This window comes from Talpa europaea, assembly GCF_964194135.1.
Source record: "Talpa europaea genome assembly, chromosome: X".
In the NCBI taxonomy this organism is placed as follows: Eukaryota; Metazoa; Chordata; class Mammalia; order Eulipotyphla; family Talpidae; genus Talpa; species Talpa europaea.
The window spans coordinates 67,559,889-67,581,201 of NC_140081.1; the positions used below are offsets into that span (position 1 = coordinate 67,559,889).

A 21,313-nucleotide genomic window follows, 5' to 3' on the forward strand; every position below is an offset into this window, starting at 1 on the left:
GGATTGACACTATCCCTTAAGGAAATTGTTAAGTGTTTTTGATTGCTGAAAACTCATTTTTCTATTTGTATTATACTTTTTGTCTTGAGACTTCCAGTTATATATTGCTATATATGACCACAGAATATAATAACTTAAATCAACCTTTTTATTTTGCTCAAGATTTTGCTAGTCAGAAATTAAGGTAATTTTTTTTTATCCACATAATATCAACTAGAATGGTTGGGGGTAAAAGATCTACTTTCAAGATGATACCTGAGTATTCCCTCTTCACTTGGATATCATCCAAGTGCCTCTTCACGTGGCTTATGCACCTCATGTTATGGTCGTGTCAGAGTAGTTACTCTCTTTTCAGGGTGGCTAGCTTCCAAAATAAAGGATCCCCCAAACCAAAAGCAAATATTTGAAGAGCCCCAGGGAAGCTGCAAAACTTATAATGTTCTAGCCTTGGGAATCACACAGTGTTACTTAACCAAGGACAAGGTACAGAATCAGTCCAGATTTGAAGTTAGAAGGCTACAAAAAGAATTGTAGTTCACTGGAGGTCAGTCATGGGAGGTTAGCTACCACAGTGAGCCTTTTTACTCATGGGCTTTGGCAGTAGTGGTTACTAAGTTTAGAACAGTTGAAAACTTAATGTCTTTCCTCCAAGTCTTAGTAGTTTTCAAATTGACATCTTAAAACTTATCATTTAATCTTCCTAAGGTCAAGGAAAGGTTAAAGTTACTTACTGATATTCTTTAAAGGTGCCAAAGGTGAAATTGGTATGATGGGACCTCCAGGCCCACCAGGACCTTTGGGAATTCCTGGCAGGAGTGGTGTTCCTGGTCTTAAAGGTAATAGTCTGAGTTTGCTGGCAGATGGATGTAAAAGAGAAAATTAAACATTACTTGATGTCAATATAGAATGTTTTTGACTGCTTTAAAACGAACAGTTTTTGCTTAAATTTTGTTTCTACATGACATGACATTTAAATAGGTCCTGTTTTCAATTTTGTGGCATGTTTAGTTTGGAGACCATGAAACATGATAACTGCTTACCTCAAATTAATAAAAGACATTGATTAAATTTTTTTCACAGTACCTCTAATTGTTGAAGAATCCCAAAAGAAAGAGGGATTGTTATTTGAGTGTAAAAATATATGGTAGTGCAAGTTACTCATAGGCAGTAACCATGGTACATTAAGTGTTTTGTGTGGTCAGCAACCTACCTAACTGTGAAACATATGAATAATTTCCATATATATTAATCCTGGAAGAATGAATCTGATCTGTTGTGTCTTCTCCACACATGTTGGTTTTAGGTGATGATGGTTTTCAGGGTCAGCCAGGACCTCCTGGCCCTGTAGGAGAAAAAGGTGTTAAAGGAGAGCCTGGCCTTCCAGGCCTTCCTGGATCAATGGATCCAGATCTGCTAGGCTCAAAAGGAGAGAAGGGGGACCCTGGATTACCAGGTGAGTGAATGCATTTATGAATACAGTTTCTGGTGTACTTGAAGGTTGATTTTAAATAGTATGAAAAGTGACTTTTACTTTGGGATTCACCAACGAAGTGCAGCTAGATGCATCAAATTTGGGTAATAAAAACTAATTCTACTTTATGCTGCATTGTAGATCAACTTCTCTTTGAGTATTTTCTTTGTAGTTTTCTTACTACAAGCTGTGAGGTTTTAAGATAGACTTAGGTACTCAGCTACTGACTTTCCAGAAGGTAGTGTAGGATATAGTCAAGAGAAAAGAATATATAGCCAGACTTACTTGGAAAATATATTTTAGTTTGGGGGAAATTTGCTGGTCCTTTTAATTATTTTCTCTTCAAATCAGATGGGGATGAGTAATTTTTGCACTGTGATATTTTGATATCCACATCACACCCAGCTTTTAAATACAGTACATCGTTATCCTACCTTGGAAGAATAAACTAGATTTAGACTATGAAATGCCAACCTTAGTTCTGGAAGAAGTCACTGAATGTAGATCTAGGGAACAACTGTGTTATATTTATTTCATTAGAAGCAAATGAGGTGTGAACTATAACATTAATTTTTAAAATATATCCTTTTCTGAAAGTGTAATATAATAAAGCATCAGAAAATATGAATAAGCACAAATCACTTACGATTCTATAGCTTTTCAATTCAATAGCTTTTCAAACAGCATGGGACTTTAAAACTAGGTATGTTTATTTGTGGCTTGTAATTTGTGGCTGTTTCGTGTCATAACCATAATAATGTGAGTCTTTTGTGTGAGTATGTGTGTATGTGTGCATATAATGTACGTTTCCCTATGAGCAGGTGTTGGTGAAACTTTTCCTCAAAAAAGGTTTAAAACATTATTATAGTTTTGTATACAGTCATGAAGAGCAGGACCACCTAATTTTTTTTATTGCTTAAATGGGATTTTTTTTTTAATTATCCCTTGCAAGATTTCTTTTCTCTTTCAATTATGCCTTCTGTATAATAGAGCAATATACTGTACTTGCTGCTCACATAGGGTTACTAAAGATGATTGTAGAATCTAAGAGACAGTCCCAACTCCTGTATTTTACAGTGTAAGAAACTGTAGCCCAAAGAGAAAAGTGATACAATTAATGAGTGTCCTGACTATCTTAATGGTAGCTAAGTAAGAAGTGAGATTGCAGTTCTCTTGGTTCATATTATATCAGAATATTACTGGTTCTTGTATTGCACTCATAGATAAGAATTTGGATAGCTTGCTTTGCCAATTTTGTTTAATGGATTAGTGATATCAGCCTAATTTGTTATGTACTTTCCCTTGAAAGGTTTTCCTGGAGTTTCAGGGCCAAAAGGTTACCAGGGTTTACCTGGAGACCCAGGACAACCTGGACTGACTGGACAACCTGGATTACCAGGACCATCAGGTAAGTATGATAGACCACATAGAGCAATTGGATGGTTGATCCAGAACCCTGGGAAAGTAATTATATATTTATCGTGTGTGATGATGTTTTAGATCTGGTCTTGGTAATATGCTTGGGTAGCTATGAGATATGGGAACTTTCCTTGAGATATGAAGCTCTCCTTTAGCAACAATTCTGCCATTTGGATCAAGTTTCTATAGTTATAATTTATAAAAATTGTTTTTTATTCTATTTCTTCTTTTTGTGACAATAAGGTATACACAGAAATGGTAGTACATCCAATGTGCTGAGTTTTATTTACATACATTGCAACATTTGTAAATAAGACAGTTATCTGGAGGAAGCTGAAGATTTCACTTTTTCCACTTTTTTGCCTTCAGACAAGTAAATCATTAAATCATGTAAAACAAATGGCTGTTGATTCTATTCTTTAAAGTTTCTAGGTATGAAATTTTCACAGCCTAGCTCAGTAGCCTGTTACAGTGTTAATCACCCTTACCATCAATATGGATTTTTTTTCATATTTTGAATGATACTCTGTCTTACTACTTCATAAGCCATTTTCTTCTGGTTGGGCCCTTAAAGAATAAAAAGGAGCTAGTCTCCATCATAAGAACCCTTTAGTTTAGTTATTCTACTTTAAACTCAATACTGTATTGCCTCAGTGAAATTGAAAGAGCAATCCCCTCCCATTCTATCCTTCACATCTTCTACATTCTCTTCTGTAAGTTCGAAGTCAGTGTAAAAGAAAAAATAAAGGAAAAAATTTTTTAAATCAACATTGTGGTCCTTGGGAAATACGTAGGTGACACCATAGAGCTCAAACACCTATGTTTCAGGAAGAATGTGTGAACAGAGTAGCATGACTGTTGGGGTGACAGTCTAGTACTTCTCCTTCAACCCTTCTCTATTCCTGACCTGATGTAGTTGGGGTCTATCAGGATTAGTTACCATTTTTCTCTACTTGGTCTCACATAATTAGACTCTAGTTGGATTCATTTCTGAATCTTTAAAAAACAGGGTAAAATATTGGATTTATCTGTGATAAGTAAAATAATGGCATTCATATACATATAAAGATGGGACTTTAGGTGATTGGAATTGTTTTAGGGCAAGAAACTAGAAGTTCTAGTAAAATTTTTGCATTTTTTTAATAAAGTATTAGGAGACTTCTATTACTTTGACTATATTGTAATTTGTTCCTAAGGAGAATTCTTAGATATCTTTTGCCTGTTTTATACTGAGTTAGATTAGATCTGTGAAACTTAATCATATATAAAGTTTTAACCCATCCAATCCCATGCTTGTATTTTAATTACAACCTATTACAAGAAATCAGGTAACCCCAATATCTGCTGGCTTGTCTTAGTTTATCAACTTGCCTTTTCTAGGTCCCCAGGGTAATCCTGGTCCCCCTGGGGAACCAGGACTTACAGGACCTCCTGGACTTAAAGGAAATATAGGTGATATGGGTTTTCCTGGTAAGTAATAAAAATCTTCCAAATATTTAATCCTATTACTGGAAGATGGTTCGCTGTCTTTGCTATCCAGAAAAGAGACTGGTGTTGATAGAATTAAACTGAGACAATTTCTAAGGTAATTAATGGGTAGCACTCTTTCATTACATAAATATTTGAAGTGGCAATTAAGGGTCACACCTTTAGAAACCTTAAAAGTGAGAATTCATAAACTTCTGCCTTTCTCTAACTCTGTCCCTTTCACTTAAACATTCTTAAGAAATAGGCTTCTACATAATCCTGGTTAAAAAGCTCATTAATATGTAACTCAAAAATTGTAGTGTTTTAAAAAGTCTTTTTGCTTGGTCATATGCATCTTATATATGCCATAAAGAATATTTAATAAACAGGGCCTCCCTGGTGGTGCAGGGGTTATGTCTCAGCATTATCAGGCTATTGCCAGCCACTGGGGCAAGAGTTCAATCCTTGACCACAGAGCTAACCCACATGGTGCAGCAGACCTCTCCTGTCTTTCCCACTGCTCCCCTCAGCAGTATATTTCAGTAGATCTGCCTGTTCTGCTCCCCACTCTGTCTCAGGTGAATCCTCTCACCCCCTGTACCTCTGACCTAGACCCCGGTTTTTGTATGCATAAATAAATAAAATAAATCTTACTAAAAAAAGAATATTTCATAAACATGAAATACATAAATATGAAGTGCATGGTCCATGTTTTCAATAGGCCCTCAGGGTGTGAAAGGCTCTCCTGGATCACCTGGAATTTCTGGAAAACCTGGCTCCCCAGGATTACCTGGACAGAAAGGAGAAAAAGGTGATCCTGGTATTTCAGGCATTGGTCTTCCAGGTCCTCCTGGCCCAAAGGTAAGCATACTCTAGGGACAAGCTTGAGCAAATGTGATTTTTCTTTAATACTATGCTTGTTCTAATTCTTCATTAAGCAAATGATAGAATTACATGGGATATCCTAGGTGAGGCATTAATTCTTTGTCTTATATCATTAGGAACTATGTTTCTGGATTTGTAGACACTCCAAAAAAGGAGGGGAGTAACTTTATGGTTTCTTTGCTTTCCCTCTATCTTAATCTCAAATATGTTTCAGTAAATCAAAGGCATATTCCTGCCTGGTTTTTTTTTCCCTTTTAGTAATGGAGTTGTTGACCTTTCCTAATATTATTTTTAACTAAATTGAAGAGACTTATAAAAAAGTAATTTATGCAATCAACTAAACTTTGACAAAGGAGCAAAGAATATGCATGGAGCAAAGAAAGTTTGTTCAATAAATGGAGCTGGAAAAACTGGGTCACTACATGCAGAAGAATGAAGCTTGACTACTACTTAACACCATGCACAAAAACCAACTCAAAATGGATTAAAGAACTAGACATAAGACCTGAAACCATAAAATACATAGAAGGAAATATAGGTGAAACACTACATGATATGCACATCAAAGACATCTTTACAGACACATCATCCAAAGCAGTGATAGTGAAGGCAAAGATAAACAGCTGGAACTATATCAAATTAAAGAGCTTCTGCACAGCAAAAAAGACAATAACAAAAACAAAGAGAAACCCCTCCGACTGGGAGAACATTTTTGCACACAACACTAATGATAAAGGACTGATCACAAAAATCTACAAAGAGCTGATGAGACTCAACAACAACAAAGAAAATAATCCTGTCAAAAAATGGGCAGAAGAGCTAAAAAGAAACTTCTCTGAAGAGGAAATGCAAATGGCCAACAGGCATATGAAAAAATGTTCAACATCACTTGTCATCAGGGAAATGCAAATCAAAACTACCATGAGATACCATCTTACACCAGTGAGAATGGCACATATTAAAAAAACTAGCAACAACAAATGTTGGCGAGGTTGTGGAGAAAAAGGAACTCTCCTGCGCTGTTGGTGGGAGTGCAAACTGGTCCAACCACTATGAAGAGCTTTGTGGAAATTTCTTGACCTACTAAACATAGAGCTTCCATATGATCCAGCAATTCCACTCCTAGGTATTTACCCAGAGGACACAGAAACATCAATTCCAAAGAGCACCTGTACCCCTATGTTTATTGCAGCACTATTTACAATAGCTAAGCTTTGGAAACAACCCAAATGCCCAAAAATAGATGACTGGATCAAGAAGATGTGGTACATATATACCATGGAATATTACTCAGCATTCAAAAAAGGTAAGCACATGCAATTTGTAGCAACATGGATGGAGCTGGAAGGGCTCATGCTCAGCGAAATAAGCCTGAAAGAAAAAGAAAAATACTGGATGGTCTCACTCATAGCAGGAATCTAGAAAGAATAACAATTGATGAAAAGAAAGCCCAGAAGTGAACCCTTATTGTTAAATGATCTTTGGCATAGATGCCACGCCCATTCAAGGAGAAAGGACAGTGTCTTCAACAAATGGTATTTTGAAACCCGAATGTGTACATGCATGATAATGGAGCTAGATTCTTCCCCTTACACCATGTATAAAAATTAACTCAAAATGTATTAAAGACCTAAACAAGAGACCTAAAACTATAAAACTCTTAAAAGAAAGCATGAGGTGGGGCCTCCCCGGTGGCGCAGCGGTTGAGCGCTGGGTTGCAAAGCTGCCCGCAGCCTCTGCAGCGCCGGTTCGATCCCCGGCTGCTCCCCGGCCACCGGAGGAGGGTCCCACATGGCACGCAGACCTCTCCTGCCGCCCGCTGCTCCCCTCAGCAGTGTACTTCAGTCCTTCTGCCTGCTCTGCTCCCCGCTCTGGCTCTGGTGAATTCTCTCACCCTCCCGCACTTCTGACTGTACCCAGTGCTTGTATAAATAAATAAAATAAAATTAAAAAAAAAGAAAGCATGAGGTGAACGCTTCATGACATTACATTTGTCAATGAATTCTTGTCAATAATACCAAAAGATTGAAAAGGCAACCCATGGAATGGGAGAAAATATGATAAGGGATAAATTTCCAAAATATATGAAGAGATTTTATAATTTAACAGCAACAAAATCAATAAGCCAGTTCAAAAAGAGACAAGGTTTCAAATAGATTTTTTTCAAGGAAGATATACAGATGACCAATAAGCATATGAAATGATGTCCAACATCACTTGGGAAATGCAAATCAAAACCAGAGTGAGATTTGATGAACAAGTTGGTGTTACTCTTTTCCTCACACTCAATTTTAAGCATACTTTAAGTAAATTTGTGTGGCATATTTACTAAAACTATACATGCTGTGCTAGACATGGACTATGTGATTTTATGATACATATGCTTTCTCTCATGGTTCCCTTATTAAACACCACTCAATTGCTAAACTGATGTTTGGAACAATTTACTATTATTCCTTCGTTGGATGGTCAAGTCAAGTCTATTCTCTTATAAATTTAGTTCATAGTATTTTTCTTTGAGTTCAGCACCTTACATGTACTCATTGAGTCTCATGTGTTAGCTTTTGACATACTGAGGTAGTTTTAAGCCATTATTTATTAACATATCTTTATTTGCTTAAAATGTCACTGCATGCAAACTTGAAGATCTTATTGTATACTCCCCTTTTTAGATCACTTATGAAAGTGTTAATTTCACTATTATTAATATTTCCTGATTAAAGAAGAACCAACTTATGGCATTATATGTGGTGTCTTTACTCTCCAAATATAGAGCTGTAAAAAATGAATAATTATGTGGAAATCACTGCTTCCAACTTATTAACTATTGTTATAATATTCTTCTATTAATCAGGGTATGGATTTCACCCTTTCAACAAATACTTTCAAGATAAAATGGAATTAGCTTTCTGACCAACTTTGATGTTTTCTATTCTGTAAAGTGAAACAAGACTATAATTTTATTCTGGGTCTTAGGTTATAGTGTGGGATGGAAGAGAAGATTCTGTTACTAAGAGATAATATAGAAAAACTATGATCCAAGCAATTTTAAATTACCAATCTGAATTTTAATAACAAAAAAGATATTGGAATGACTTGTTTTTCTCTATGGGATGTATATTGTCCCAAACTGTGATTGATTTATATGGTTCAGACAAAAATACTTATTCTTCCAGTACAATACTTTTTTAAAACATGGGATGTAATGATAAAAGGCACTAGTTTAAAAAGCTATTACCACAATGAGAAACACTTGAGTCACAAATAAATATTATTCACCTAGACCATCATGTAAGCACTAAATCAAGAAGAAAATATTCAATAGGTGATGGTGAACACTTAGTTGGAGAGGTTATAATCCTCATGAGTAGAACAGTAATCACTGTAGTAGCTCTGGAGTTATGGCATATGTTCTTGTTAATGGTAAAACCTTTTTTTTTAATTTTAATAGTGGGTATGAATTACTCTAAAGCTTTATTACAAGAAAAAATTAACTGAGCAAAAATGGTTATCGATAAATTATCTCTGACCACAAAGAAACTTCAGTGTAATAGAAGAGTCAAGAGACATATACATATGAAACCATTATAGATGTGTCAGAATAAGGAGCTATCTTAACATCTTAGGGATTTGAGTTATCACTCAAGTACTAATTAGACCCAACCCTGCTTAGGTTCCAAAACCAGACGAGAATGGGTGTGTTCAGGGTGTTATGGCTGTAACAGGGATTTGAGATGTCCACTTCATATTAAAATATTTTTATATTAAAATAAAATTTACCTTTTGCAAGAGAACCTGCTATAACTATATCCAGCAGACTGCTGGATCCAAATCCAGATCCCAGGACTTACTAACTATATCAATGTAGGGATTAAACTAGTATTTTCTCACAAGATTGTTGAGGATTAGAGAAAATCATGTATCTATGTATTGTGGGAATTGCATGAACTCTGGAGACTTATACCTTGGCTCAAATCCATTTCTGCCATCTACTAGAGACCTTAGGTACTTGAGTTCTCCAAGATTTAGTTTTCTCATTTATAAATGGGGATGGATAATCTTGTGGATACATTGTTGGATTCTGTTAGCTAAAATTTTATTGAGGATTTCTGCATCAGTGTTCATTAGAGAGACTGGCCTGTAGTTTTCTTTTTTTGTGTTGTCCTTGTTTGGTTTTGATATTAGTGTGATATTGGCTTCATAGAATGTGTTTGGTATTATCCCATCCTTCTCAATTTTTTGAAAGAGTTTGTGAAGGATAGGCACTAGTTCGTTTCAGAATGTTTGGTAGAATTCATTTATAAATCCATCTGGTCCTGGGCTTTGTTTTTGGGGAGGGTTTTGATTACCATTTCAATTTCACTGCTTGTAAATGGGCTATTTAGGTGTTCTATTTCTTCTTTATCTAGCTTTGGGTGATTGTAAAGTTGTAGGAATTTGTCCATCTCTTCTAGATTGTTGAACTTGTTTGCATATAAATGTTCATAGTCGTTTCTGATTATTCTTTTGATTTCTGCTGTGTCTGTTGTGATTTCTCCTCTTTCGTTTGTGATCCTATTTATTTGTGCTTTCTCGCGTTTTTCCTTTGTGAGCCTGGCTAGGGATTTGTCTGTTTTATTCATTTTTTTGAAGAACCAACTTTTGGTTTCATTGATCTTTTGGATTTTTTTTTTTTTTTTTTTTTTTTTAAATAAATTTTATTGTTATATTCCCCATACCATTGCAGCCCCCCCATTCTGACCCCAATCCCTCCCCTCCCGCCCCCGCCCCCCTAAAAGTGTCTCTGGTTCATAGTTTTTTGTTGATTTTGATTTTCACTTTCTTATAGTTATTCATTTTCCTGGTCCCTTATTTAAGTTTTCTAGATTCCTGCTATGAGTGAGACCATCCGGTATTTTTCTTTTTCTTTTTGGCTTATTTCGCTGAGCATGATCCCTTCCAGCGCCATCCATGTTGCAGCAAATTGCATGTGTTTATCTTTTTTGAATGCTGAGTAATATTCCATGGTATATATGTACCACATCTTCTTGATCCAGTCATCTATTTTTGGGCATTTGGGTTGTTTCCAAAGCTTAGCTATTGTAAACAGTGCTGCTATAAACATAGGGATGCAGGTGTTCTTTGGAATTGATGTTTCTGTGTCCTTTGGGTAAATACCTAGGAGTGGAATTGCTGGGTCATATGGAAGCTCTATGTTTAGTAGGTCCAGAAATCTCCACACAGCTTTCCACAGTGGTTGGACCAGTTTGCACTCCCACCAACAGTGCAGAAGAGTTCCTTTTTCTCCACACCCTCGCCAACATTTGTTGTTGCTAGTTTTTTTAATATGTGCCATTCTCACTGGTGTAAGATGGTATCTCATGGTAGTTTTGATTTGCATTTCCCTGATGACAAGTGATGTTGAACATTTTTTCATATGCCTGTTGGCCATTTGCATTTCCTCTTCAGAGAAGTTTCTTTTAAGCTCTTCTGCCCATTTTTTGACTGGATTATTTTCTTTGTTGTTGTTGAGACTCATCAGCTCTTTGCAGATTTTTGTGATCAGTCCTTTATCATTAGTGTTGGGTGCAAAAATGTTCTCCCAGTTGGTGGGGTTTCTCTTTGTTTTTGTTATTGTCTCTTTTGCTGTGCAAAAGCTCTTTAATTTGATATAGTCCCAGCTGTTTATCTTTGCCTTCACTATCACTGCTTTGGGTGATGTGTCTGTAAAGATGTCTTTGATGTGCAAATCACGTAGTGTTTCGCCTATATTTCCTTCTATATATTTTATGGTTTCAGGTCTTATGTCTAGTTCTTTAATCCATTTTGAGTTGATTTTTGTGTATGGTGTGAGGTGGTGGTCAAGCTTCATTCTTTTGCATGTAGCGACCCAGTTTTCCCAGCACCATTTATTGAACAAACTTTCTTTGCTCCAATGCATAGTCTTTGCTCCTTTGTCAAAGATTAGTTGACCATAAACCTGTGGGTTTATTTCTGGATTTTCTATTCGATTCCATTGGTCTGTATGTCTATTCTTGTTCCAATACCATGCGGTTTTGATGATTATGGCTTTGTAGTATAGTTTGAAGTCTGGGAGTCTGATGCCTCCATTCCCTTCTTTTTTTTTCAGGAGAGCTTTGGCTATTCGGGGTTTTTTGTGATTCCATATGAATTTCATCAATAATTGTTCTATTTCTTTGAAGAATGACATTGAAATTTTGATTGGAATAGCATTGAATCTGTATATTGCTTTTGGAAGGATGGCCATTTTAATAATGTTTATTCTTCCAATCCATGAGCAGGGGATGTCTCTCCATTTCTTTGTGTCTTCTTCTATTTCTTTTAACAGTGTTTTATAGTTTTCTTTGTATAGGTCCTTTACCTCTTTTGTTAGATTTATTCCCAAATATTTGATTTTTTTTGTTTCAATAACAAAAGGGATGGTCTTTTTGATTTCTTCTTCTTCAGATTTATTGTTTGTGTATAGGAAGGCTACTGACTTTTGCGTGTTGATTTTGTATCCTGCCACTTTACTGAACTGATTGATGAGTTGAATTAGCTTTTCTGTGGAGCTTTTGGGTTTCTCTATGTATAATATCATATCGTCTGCAAATAGTGATAGTTTGACTTCTTCTTTTCCTATTTGGATTCCTTGGATGTCTTTCTCTTGTCTTATTGCCCTGGCTAGGACTTCCAGTATTATATTGAAAAGCAATGGTGAGAGTGGACATCCTTGTCTTGTTCCAGATCTTAATGGAATTGCTTTCAGCTTTTCACCATTGAGAATGATACTGGCTGTTGGCTTGTCATAGATGGCCTTTATGATGTTGAGGTATGTTCCTTGTATCCCAAGAATTTCAAGGGCTTTTATCATGAATGGGTGTTGCACTTTGTCAAAAGCTTTCTCAGCATCTATTGATATTATCATATGGTTTTTATATTTCTTTTTGTTGATGTGTTGGATAACGTTGATTGATTTTCGGATGTTAAACCATCCTTGTGCCCCTGGAATGAATCCAACTTGGTCGTGGTGAATTATCTTATGGATACATTGTTGGATTCTGATAGCTAAAATTTTATTGAGGATTTTTGCATCAGTGTTCATTAGGGAGATTGGCCTGTAGTTTTCCTTTTTTGTGTTGTCCTTGTTCGGTTTTGGTATTAGTGTAATGTTGGCTTCATAGAACGTGTTTGGTATTGTCCCTTCCTTCTCAATTTTTTGGAAGAGTTTGTGAAGGATAGGCACTAATTCGTCTCTGAATGTTTGGTAGAATTCATTTGTAAATCCATCAGGTCCTGGGCTTTTGTTTTTGGGGAGGTTTTTGATTACCATTTCAATTTCGCTAATTGTAATTGGTCTGTTTAGGTGTTCTATTTCTTCTTTATCTAGCTTTGGGTGATTGTAGAGTTGTAGGAATTTGTCCATCTCCTCTAGATTGTTAAACTTGTTTCCATATAACTGTTCATAGTAGTTACTGATTATTCTTTTGATTTCTGCTGTGTCCGTTGTGATTTCTCCTCTTTCATTGATGATCCTGTTTATTTGTGCTTTCTCCCTTTTTTCCTTTGTGAGCCTGGCTAGGGGTTTGTCTATTTTATTGATTTTTTCAAAGAACCAGCTCTTGGTTTCATTGATCTTTTGGATTGTTTTTTTAGTTTCAATTTCATTTATTTCTGCTTTGGTTTTTATTATTTCTTTTCTTCTACTGGTTTTGGGGTTTTTTTGTTGTTCTTTTTCTAGATCTTTGAGCTTCGAGATTAGGTTGTTTCTTTGCGTTCTTTCTTGTTTCTTGATGTGAGCTTCTATTGCTATATATTTTCCTCTTATTACTGCTTTTGCTGCATCCCATACATTTAGGATATTGGTGTCCTCCTTGTCGTTCAATTCAAAAAATTTTTTAATTTCTTCTTTGATCTCCTCATTAGTCCAATGGTCTTCCAGTAGTGTGGTTTTTAATCTCCATGAGGTAGGAAAGTTCCTTGCCTTCTTTTTATGGTTTATTTCTAGTTTGATGCCTTCATGGTCAGAAAAGATGGTTGATATGATTTCAATCTTGGTGTATCTGTTGATGTTTGTCTTGTGCCCCAGTATGTGATCGATCCTGGAGAATGATCCGTGTGCGCTTGAGAAAAATGTGTACTCCGTTTTTTTGGGGTTTAGTGTTCTATAGATGTCTGTTAAGCCCAATTGCTCTAGGTCTTTATTTAGAGCTTTGGTTTCTTTACTTATTTTTTGTCTTGTTGATCTATCCATTGTTGATAGTGGTGTGTTGAAGTCTCCCACTACGTATGTGTTTTCTCTGATGTCTGTTTTCAGAGAGGACAACAGTTGTCTGATATATTTTGGTGCTCCTTCGTTTGGTGAGTATATGTTAATGAGTGTTATTTCTTCTTGAAGTATTGTCCCCTTGATCATAATGTAGTGACCATTGGGGTCTCTTTTTATCTTTTTGAGTTTGAAATCTGTTTTATCTGATATAAGTATAGCTGTTCCTGCTTTCTTTTTTGGTCCATTTGCTTGTAGGACTGTTTTCCATCCTTTAACTTTGAGCCTATTTTTATCTTTTGTAGCTAAATGTGTTTCCTGGAGACAGCAAAAGGTTGGGTTTTGTTTCTTAATCCAGGCTGCAACTCTGTGTCTTTTTATTGAAGAGTTTAGTCCATTTACATTTAGAGTTAATATTGATATGTTAACATCTGTATTTGCCATTGTGTTTGTCTTTCCTTTGATTTTATTTATTTATTCTTTTAATAATTTTTTTTTTTGGCCTTCTTTCATTGTTATTCGTCGCTCTGAGGTTCTGGCTTTAGGACTCCTTGTAGTATTTTTTGGAGTGGGGGTTTAGTTGCAATGAAATTCCGGAGTTTCTGTTTGTCTGGGAAGGTCCATATTCTTTCTTCAAAGAGGAAGGAGAGCTTTGCGGGATAGAGTATTCTTGGTTGGCATCTGTTTTCTTGGAGTCTGTTGACTATGTCCCTCCACTCTCTCCTTGCCCGTAGTGTTTCTTCGGAGAAGTCTGATGTCAGCCTGATTGGTTTTCCTTTGAATGTTATCTGTTTCTTCCCTCTTGCCAGCTTCATTATTTTTTCCTTGTCCTGGATTCTTGGGAGCTTTACTATTATGTGTCTTGCTGTATTTTTCCTTTCGTCGTGGAAGTTTGGTGTTCTTCTTGCTTCTTGTATATCAATTTTCAGCTCCTTCTTCACATTTGGGAAGTTCTCTTCAATTATCTCTTTGAATATTTTCTCTGTTCCTACATCTCTCTCCTCTCCTTCTGGTATTCCTATAACTCTTATATTTCCTTTCCTCATGGAGTCAGATAGTTCCCGAAGTCTTTCTTCGTTCTTTTTCCTTCGTACTTCTCTTTCCTTTTCTGTTTTGGTTCTTTTTATTTCTGTGTCTTCAAGATTACTTATTCGTTCTTCCATTTCATCTATTCTGCTTTCATTGCTTTTCCCAGAATTCTTTAGTTCTTCCATTAATTCTTTGATCTCCTGCATTTCTTTTACTTCCCTCTTTAGGGACTCAATTTCTTTCTTCTGACCATTGTTTTCCCTCTCTAGGGACTCAATTGCATTCTTCTGATCGTTGATTATTTTTCCCTTATCATTGTTTTCCTTTATGACTTCTGTCAGTTTTTTAATCACGGCAATTTTAAATTCTCTTTCTGGAAGGCTCAGAAATTCTTCCAAGTTATTGTCGTTGCAATCTGGGGGCTGGCTTTCTTTTTGTGGTGTGCTTTTTCTCTGGAGAGTTGCTAGGTTGCGTGTGGTTCTTCTCCTCCCTACTGTCTGTTTTCTAATTTGCCGTATGCGTTGGGACACTGTGTTGTTGGGACTTGCCGGCATCTTGGGTGGGCTTCTCTGTTCCCCTCTGGTTCTTCCAGGAGTCATCTGTCAGTTTCAAGCAGCCTTTACTGGAGAAAGGTCCCTGTTCTAAAATGCCGATGTGGGGACACACTCCCCTGTGCGCCTGGTCTGCCCCGGCGGTGGGTTCCTGCTCCCCTCTGGGCTTGGACTGCAGGCCAGAGGGGGTCTGGCGTGGGCGAACTTCCCCCGCTCACCTCTGGGTCCTGAGGAAGCCTTCTGCAGGTAGTCTTTACTGAAGAAATGTCCCTGTTCTAAAATGGTGATGTGGGACACACTCCCTGCGCTTCTGGTCTCAGGCACACTCTTCTGCGCGCCTGGTCTGCCCCGGCTGTGGGTGCTCGCTCTCCCTGTGGGCTCAGACTACTTGTTCAGAAGGGGCCCGGTGTGGGCTAACTCCCCAGCTGGCCACTAGCTCCTTCAGTAGCCTGTGCTGGGGTCAAGTCGCTAGGTGGCACCAGAGATCTCTCCTAGAGCCCTTGGGGAGCTGATTTTCCACCCCGTGGGACAGGGATCAGAGCGGGGATGGTAGGGTACACCTCAACGGCTTTGGGGTGCTGTGTCTGCCTTGTGCCCCACCGTCGTGGGGAACCCACGCCCCTAATTTCGTGCCCCGGGTCTCAGTTCCAAAGCCCTCAGTTCCAGGACGCGGGCTGTAGCCCAGATCAGTGGCGCGGGAATGACGCCTTTTGAATCCCGCTCCCCTGCCTGGGCGCCTTGTTCCTGCTCACTCAGGGAGGGCCTCTGCCCAGGTCTCAGTTCCAAAGCCCTCAGTTCCAGGACGCGGGCTGTAGCCTAGATCAGTGGCGCGGGAATGGCGCCTTTTGAATCCCGCTCCCCTGCCTGGGCGCCTTGTTCCTGCTCACTCAGGGAGGGCCTCCGCCCGGGTCTCAGTTCCAAAGCCCTCAGTTCCAGGACGCGGGCTGTAGCCCAGATCAGTGGCGCGGGAATGGCGCCTTTTGAATCCCGCTCCCCTGCCTGGGCGCCTTGTTCCTGCTCACTCAGGGAGGGCCTCCGCCGTCTCCCCGCAAGCCTAGGTTGCAGGCGCGGGGACCTGGGCAGCTGCAATCCGAGCGCCGCTTTCGCGCAAGCTTACCGGTCGGCCGGGGCTGTGTGCTGGTGCTGGTCTCCTCCTGGGGGGCGGGGCGCTCTTTAATGGCTCGTGGAGCTCACCTCCGCGGTGGATCCTGCAGGGTTCGCCTCAGCTCCCGTTCACGGGGTGTGGTGGCAGAAATAGTTCCTTTCCACTCACAGTCCCGCTTGCTGCATCCGTTTTTCTTGTTGGGCGTTTTGGTTTGTTGTTTCCCTTGGTCGGAGAGTGCCGCCTCTGTGGGCGGGGGAGGGGAGCAGGGTTCTGCGCTTCCCTCCCTTCTCGTCCTCTTTTATGGCAACTTTCTTCTTCGGGCAGTTTGCTGGAGTCGTCCGTTTATCTTCCGTGTCCCAGTTCTCACTGGGACCTGCCGCTTTTCCTCCCTATTAACTTTTTTTAATGGGAGATCTTACTCGCAGCGTCTCCTCGCCGCCATGTTGCTCCGCCCCAATCTCGATCTTTTGGATTTTTTTTTAGGTTCTATTTCATTTATTTCTGCTTTGATTTTTATTATTTCCTTTCTTCTACTGTTTTAGGGTTTTTTTGTTGTTCTTTTTCTAGTTCTTTGAGCTGTGAGATTAGGTTGTTTCTTTGAGTTCTTTCTTGTTTCTTGATGTGAGCCTCTATTGCTATATATTTTCCTCTTATTACTGCATCCCATACATTTAAGAAATTGGTGTCCTCCTTGTTGTTCAACTCAAAGTATTTTTAATTTCTTCTTTGATCTCCTCGTTAATCCAATGGTCTTCCAGTAGTGTGGGTTTCAATCTCCAGGAGGTAGGAGGGTTTCTTGCCTTCTTTTTATGTTTTATTTCTAGTTTGATGCCTTCATGGTCAGAGAAGATGGTTGGTATGATTTCAATCTTACTGTATCTGATGATGTTTGTCTTGTGTCCCAGTATGTGATCGATCCTGGAGAATGATCTGTGTGTGCCTGAGAAAAATGTGTAAAGCCTAACTCAAAGGGTTGTTATAATGATTAAATGAAGCAATTTATGTAAAGCACTTAGCAGAGCACTTAACATATAGTAAAAGCTCTATAAATAATGTTATGTTGTTAAACAGTTCAAGTCAATTTTATCCTTTTATTCATGTTTTCAGGGTGAACCTGGTCTGACTGGATACCCAGGAAACCCTGGCATTAAAGGTTCTATGGGAGAAACTGGTTTGCCAGGATTACCAGGGACCCCTGGAGCAAAAGGAGAACCAGGCCTTCCTGGATTCCCAGGTAATATTCCTTTTCTTACATACTTCCTCCTTTGCTTTCTTATTTACTATAACCCATCTCTTAGAAGCTTCTTATTTGGCAGACTTTCATTCTGTTTCTCTATCAAATACTGAATAGCAACATAATTTTGAACTAGCTAATTTTTTTTTTGCCCAAATTTCTTTCTATATAAAATGAGAGTGAGCGTTACCAACTCAACAGGACAATATCCTGTGGGCAGAGACTGTTTGGATGAGCATTTTTCAATCTTTGACTGCTAGCAACAAGTCAATTAAGAGGCCCTACTATTTTTTGTAGATGATAATGTACGCCAAGTTCTAGCCTGATTCTTTTATAAAGTTGTACTTAGGCACACAACAGTGGTTGTTGGTAGAACAACAGTTCCTTCAAGTGACAAGACTGTGTCATGCAAGCAAAGGAACTTAGCACTATGTTAACTATGTAGCCTGAGCTAGAGTATTAGAGTACCTACTCTTTTTATACCTGTATTTATTTTGTTTCTTTTTCTTCATTGTACAGTAGCATACATGGAGTGAGCCTTTAGTTACCTTTTTTGCTTAACCTTTTTATTAAAGTATACCATATATAGTAAAGTGTATAGGACTGTAGATAAGTTTTAATGTATGTATATATCCATGTTCTCACCATATATATATCACGAAATAAAATCATTCCCTCACTCCATTGTTTACCTATGTCCCTTTATTGTGCCACCCCTCCCCCAAGTAACCATACTGTGACTTTTATCACCATCAGTTAACTTTGCCTGTTTTTAAAATCTATATAAATGGAATAATGCAGTATTTATCCTTCTGTCTGATTTCTTTCACTCATTATTATGTTTGTAAGATTCATTTATCTAGTTGCACTTGTTGGTAGTTTTTGAAAATTAATTAACTAATTTTTAACTGAGGTAACATTGGGGTATCTCCATCAGATTTTACCACCATAGTGCATCTGTTACCAACTCACCCATACTCTACCACCACTGACCAATGTGCCTCCCTCTCTCCCTGTTCTTTCCCCTCCCTTCCCCCTCCATCCTTGATGTCTCAGTTCTGTAGTCAGCTATCAAGGATTAGTCTTTCAGTTTGTCTTTTTCTGACTATTAATTTAGTTACTTTATATTCTACGTATTAAAGGTGTATTTTATTTATGCATGCATGCAAGAGCTGGAGGGAGCAGCCAGTGAGACAGGAGCAGTCTGCTGTGCCTTGTGTGTTAGTTCCCTGGCTGGGGATCCAACTCGTGCTGCAGTTACTTGCAATAGCTTCATAATGCTGAGACTTAACCCCTTGTGCTACCAGGGAGGCCCTATATTCCACATATTAGTGACACCATTCAGTATTTATCTTATTTAATTTACTTAGTAGTTTGTTTTTTCATCATTGTTCTATAAAATTCCATTTGTTAAAAAGTAACTGTTGATTGATTTTTTGGTTACTTTTAATTTTTATTAATTTTTATTTATTGTTATTGAAGCACCATTATTTTATATCCTTGCTAGTGTTTTGACAGTATAGAATTTCCCCCCTCAGGAGTAGTCACTGTAGCCCTCTCAACACTGAAGCACCCATAGTCCTCCAGTACTCTCCCCCCATTCCCCTGTTTTCATCCTTCTCCTACTCCCTTCCCCATCTGAAAACCTAATATCTATGGTCAGTTTTCAAGGTTGGTTTTAAAGTTTGTCTTTGTCTTACCCTTTTTTTGGTTTTTCTATATTCCACATATAAGTGATACTATCTGGTATTCATCTTCCTCCTTCTGGCTTATTTCACTTAGTATAAGCCTTTCCAGCTCCACTATTGATGGATTTTTGGGTTATACCCAGCTTGGGTCTATTAAGAAAAAATGATGCTATTAACATTCTTTTGCCTATGTTTTGGTGGACATATGTACTCATTTCTCTTAGATAAAAACTTATTAGTAGAAATACTGAATCGTAGGGTAAGTGTACATTTAACTTTAGTCGATGATGCCTGTTTTCCAACTTGGGTTTATAAATGATAGTCCTAATAGAAATATGTAAAATGTCTAGTTGCCCATATTCTTACCTCAGTATTTAATCTTTTTTGGTTTTATCTCCTCTGGTGGGTATGTAGAGGTATCTCAATGAGGTGTTAATTTACATTTTCCTAATGAATACCAATATTTAATACCTTTTTTATATACTAAATGGCCATTTAGATAGCATCTTTTTGAAATGCCTGCTCATTGTTTTGCTCATATTTTATTCGTTTTGTTGCCATTTTTCTAACTGATTCAGAGCAGATCTTTATATGTTTCGGATACGAGTCCTTTGTCAGATACATGTATTGCAAATATGTTCTCCTGTCTCAGATTTTCTTTCTTTCTCAATACTGTTGTATGGTGAACAAAAGTTGTTAATTGTAGCAAAGTTCAATTTATCAATCTTTTCTATCATGGTTAGAGCTTTTTATGTCCATTCAAGAAATATTTACCTACTGAAGATTAGAGAAAAAAGGGTTTTTTTTCCCTATAACTGGTAATGCTTAAACTTTTATCTTTAGGTTTATGATCTGTCTTGAATAAATTTATTTTCAAGTGTGAGGTAAGGGTCAAGGTTCTTTTATCCCCATGCAGATCTCCAATTGTTTTACACTATTTTTTTTTAACAACTTGAGTTCCTTCTGTTCTTTAGTTCATCCAAAAATGCCATTAAGAAAATGAGTAGGGAAACTTCAGACCAGGAGAAAACATTTGCAAAACATATATCTGATTAAAGACTGATATCCAGGATATATAAAAAACTTCTACAATTTAATAATAATAAGATGTGCAATCCCTTTTTTTCAATGAGGAAAACATTAAACAGACTTTCACAAAATAAGATATATGGATGGCCAGTAAGCACATGAAAAAGGTGATTGCTATCATTAGTTATCAGAGAAATGCAAATTTAAACCATAATAAAATAGCATGACATTCCTGCAGAACAGCTATCATTAAAATAACTGATACCACCCTATGTTGTACAAGTATCTGGAACAACTAGAATTCCTGAGCATTGTGAGTATGAAATAGTTTGTCAGGTTTTTTTTTTGTTTGTTTTTTATTAAAATGCAACATAGGCCTACTTTTTGACTCAGCAATTCTACTCCTATGTAGGTACTTACTGAAAATAGAGGAAAGCATATGTCCATAAAACATTAAAAATAACTTAAACTGGAAATAGACCCAGTTTCTATAAATGTAGATGCAACAGTGGTATAGTGGTGAGCATAGCTGCCTTCCAGACTCTATAAATAAGAGAATAGATATTCATAATAGCTAAAACCTAACAACCACCCAAATGCCCGACATTTTATGAATGGATTATAAAAATTTGGCATAGCTATGCAATAGTATCCTACCAGTTCTACCCGTGTACTATGGTGGTAATTATATTTATTATGAATATATAATTATGCCAGTCTCTGGATAAATAAATTCAAAGCTTAAAATTATTGTTAAAAATATCCTACAGCATTTCTTTTGGTTTCTTTTCTATTCTTCAAAATTTCTATGCTAACTATAAACTGTAAATTTGAATTGTAGCTCTCAAAGCAATGCAGCTTTTCTTTTATTATTAAATTGAGCTCTTTAACCTAGGAAAACCAGGCCTTCCAGGACCAAAAGGTATTCATGGACCTCCTGGGAACCCTGGCCTTCCAGGAGAACCTGGTCCTGTAGGTAAGCATGAAATATAAGGGTTTGCTATTGTGCAGAAGTATGCCTCATATTCAGCTTGGGAAAATCAAATCATTTCTGGGAGATATGAACATTTTCTACACAAAGGAAATATGGTGATCATTTACTTAGCACTGCTTGTTGAGGTGCAAAGTGAACAACTCACATATGGAATAGTAAAAATGTAGCTCCAAAGTTAATATAGACATGTGAACGA

At 37.5% G+C, this 21,313-nt stretch overlaps 1 protein-coding gene across 2 annotated transcripts in view; it reads left to right on the plus strand.

Moving 5' to 3' along the window:
- The window catches only part of COL4A5 (collagen type IV alpha 5 chain), a gene marked incomplete at its 5' end in the record, with an annotated part of 191,069 nt that overhangs the window by 140,480 nt on the left and 29,276 nt on the right, over nt 1-21,313 (plus strand). For both annotated transcript variants that reach the window (XM_084258283.1, XM_084258284.1), the window contains 7 exons: nt 747-836; nt 1,304-1,453; nt 2,781-2,879; nt 4,271-4,360; nt 5,079-5,218; nt 17,280-17,406; nt 21,019-21,099. In XM_084258283.1, coding sequence (XP_084114409.1) covers nt 747-836; nt 1,304-1,453; nt 2,781-2,879; nt 4,271-4,360; nt 5,079-5,218; nt 17,280-17,406; nt 21,019-21,099 — 777 coding nt within the window. The remainder of the gene's footprint in view (nt 1-746; nt 837-1,303; nt 1,454-2,780; nt 2,880-4,270; nt 4,361-5,078; nt 5,219-17,279; nt 17,407-21,018; nt 21,100-21,313) is intronic.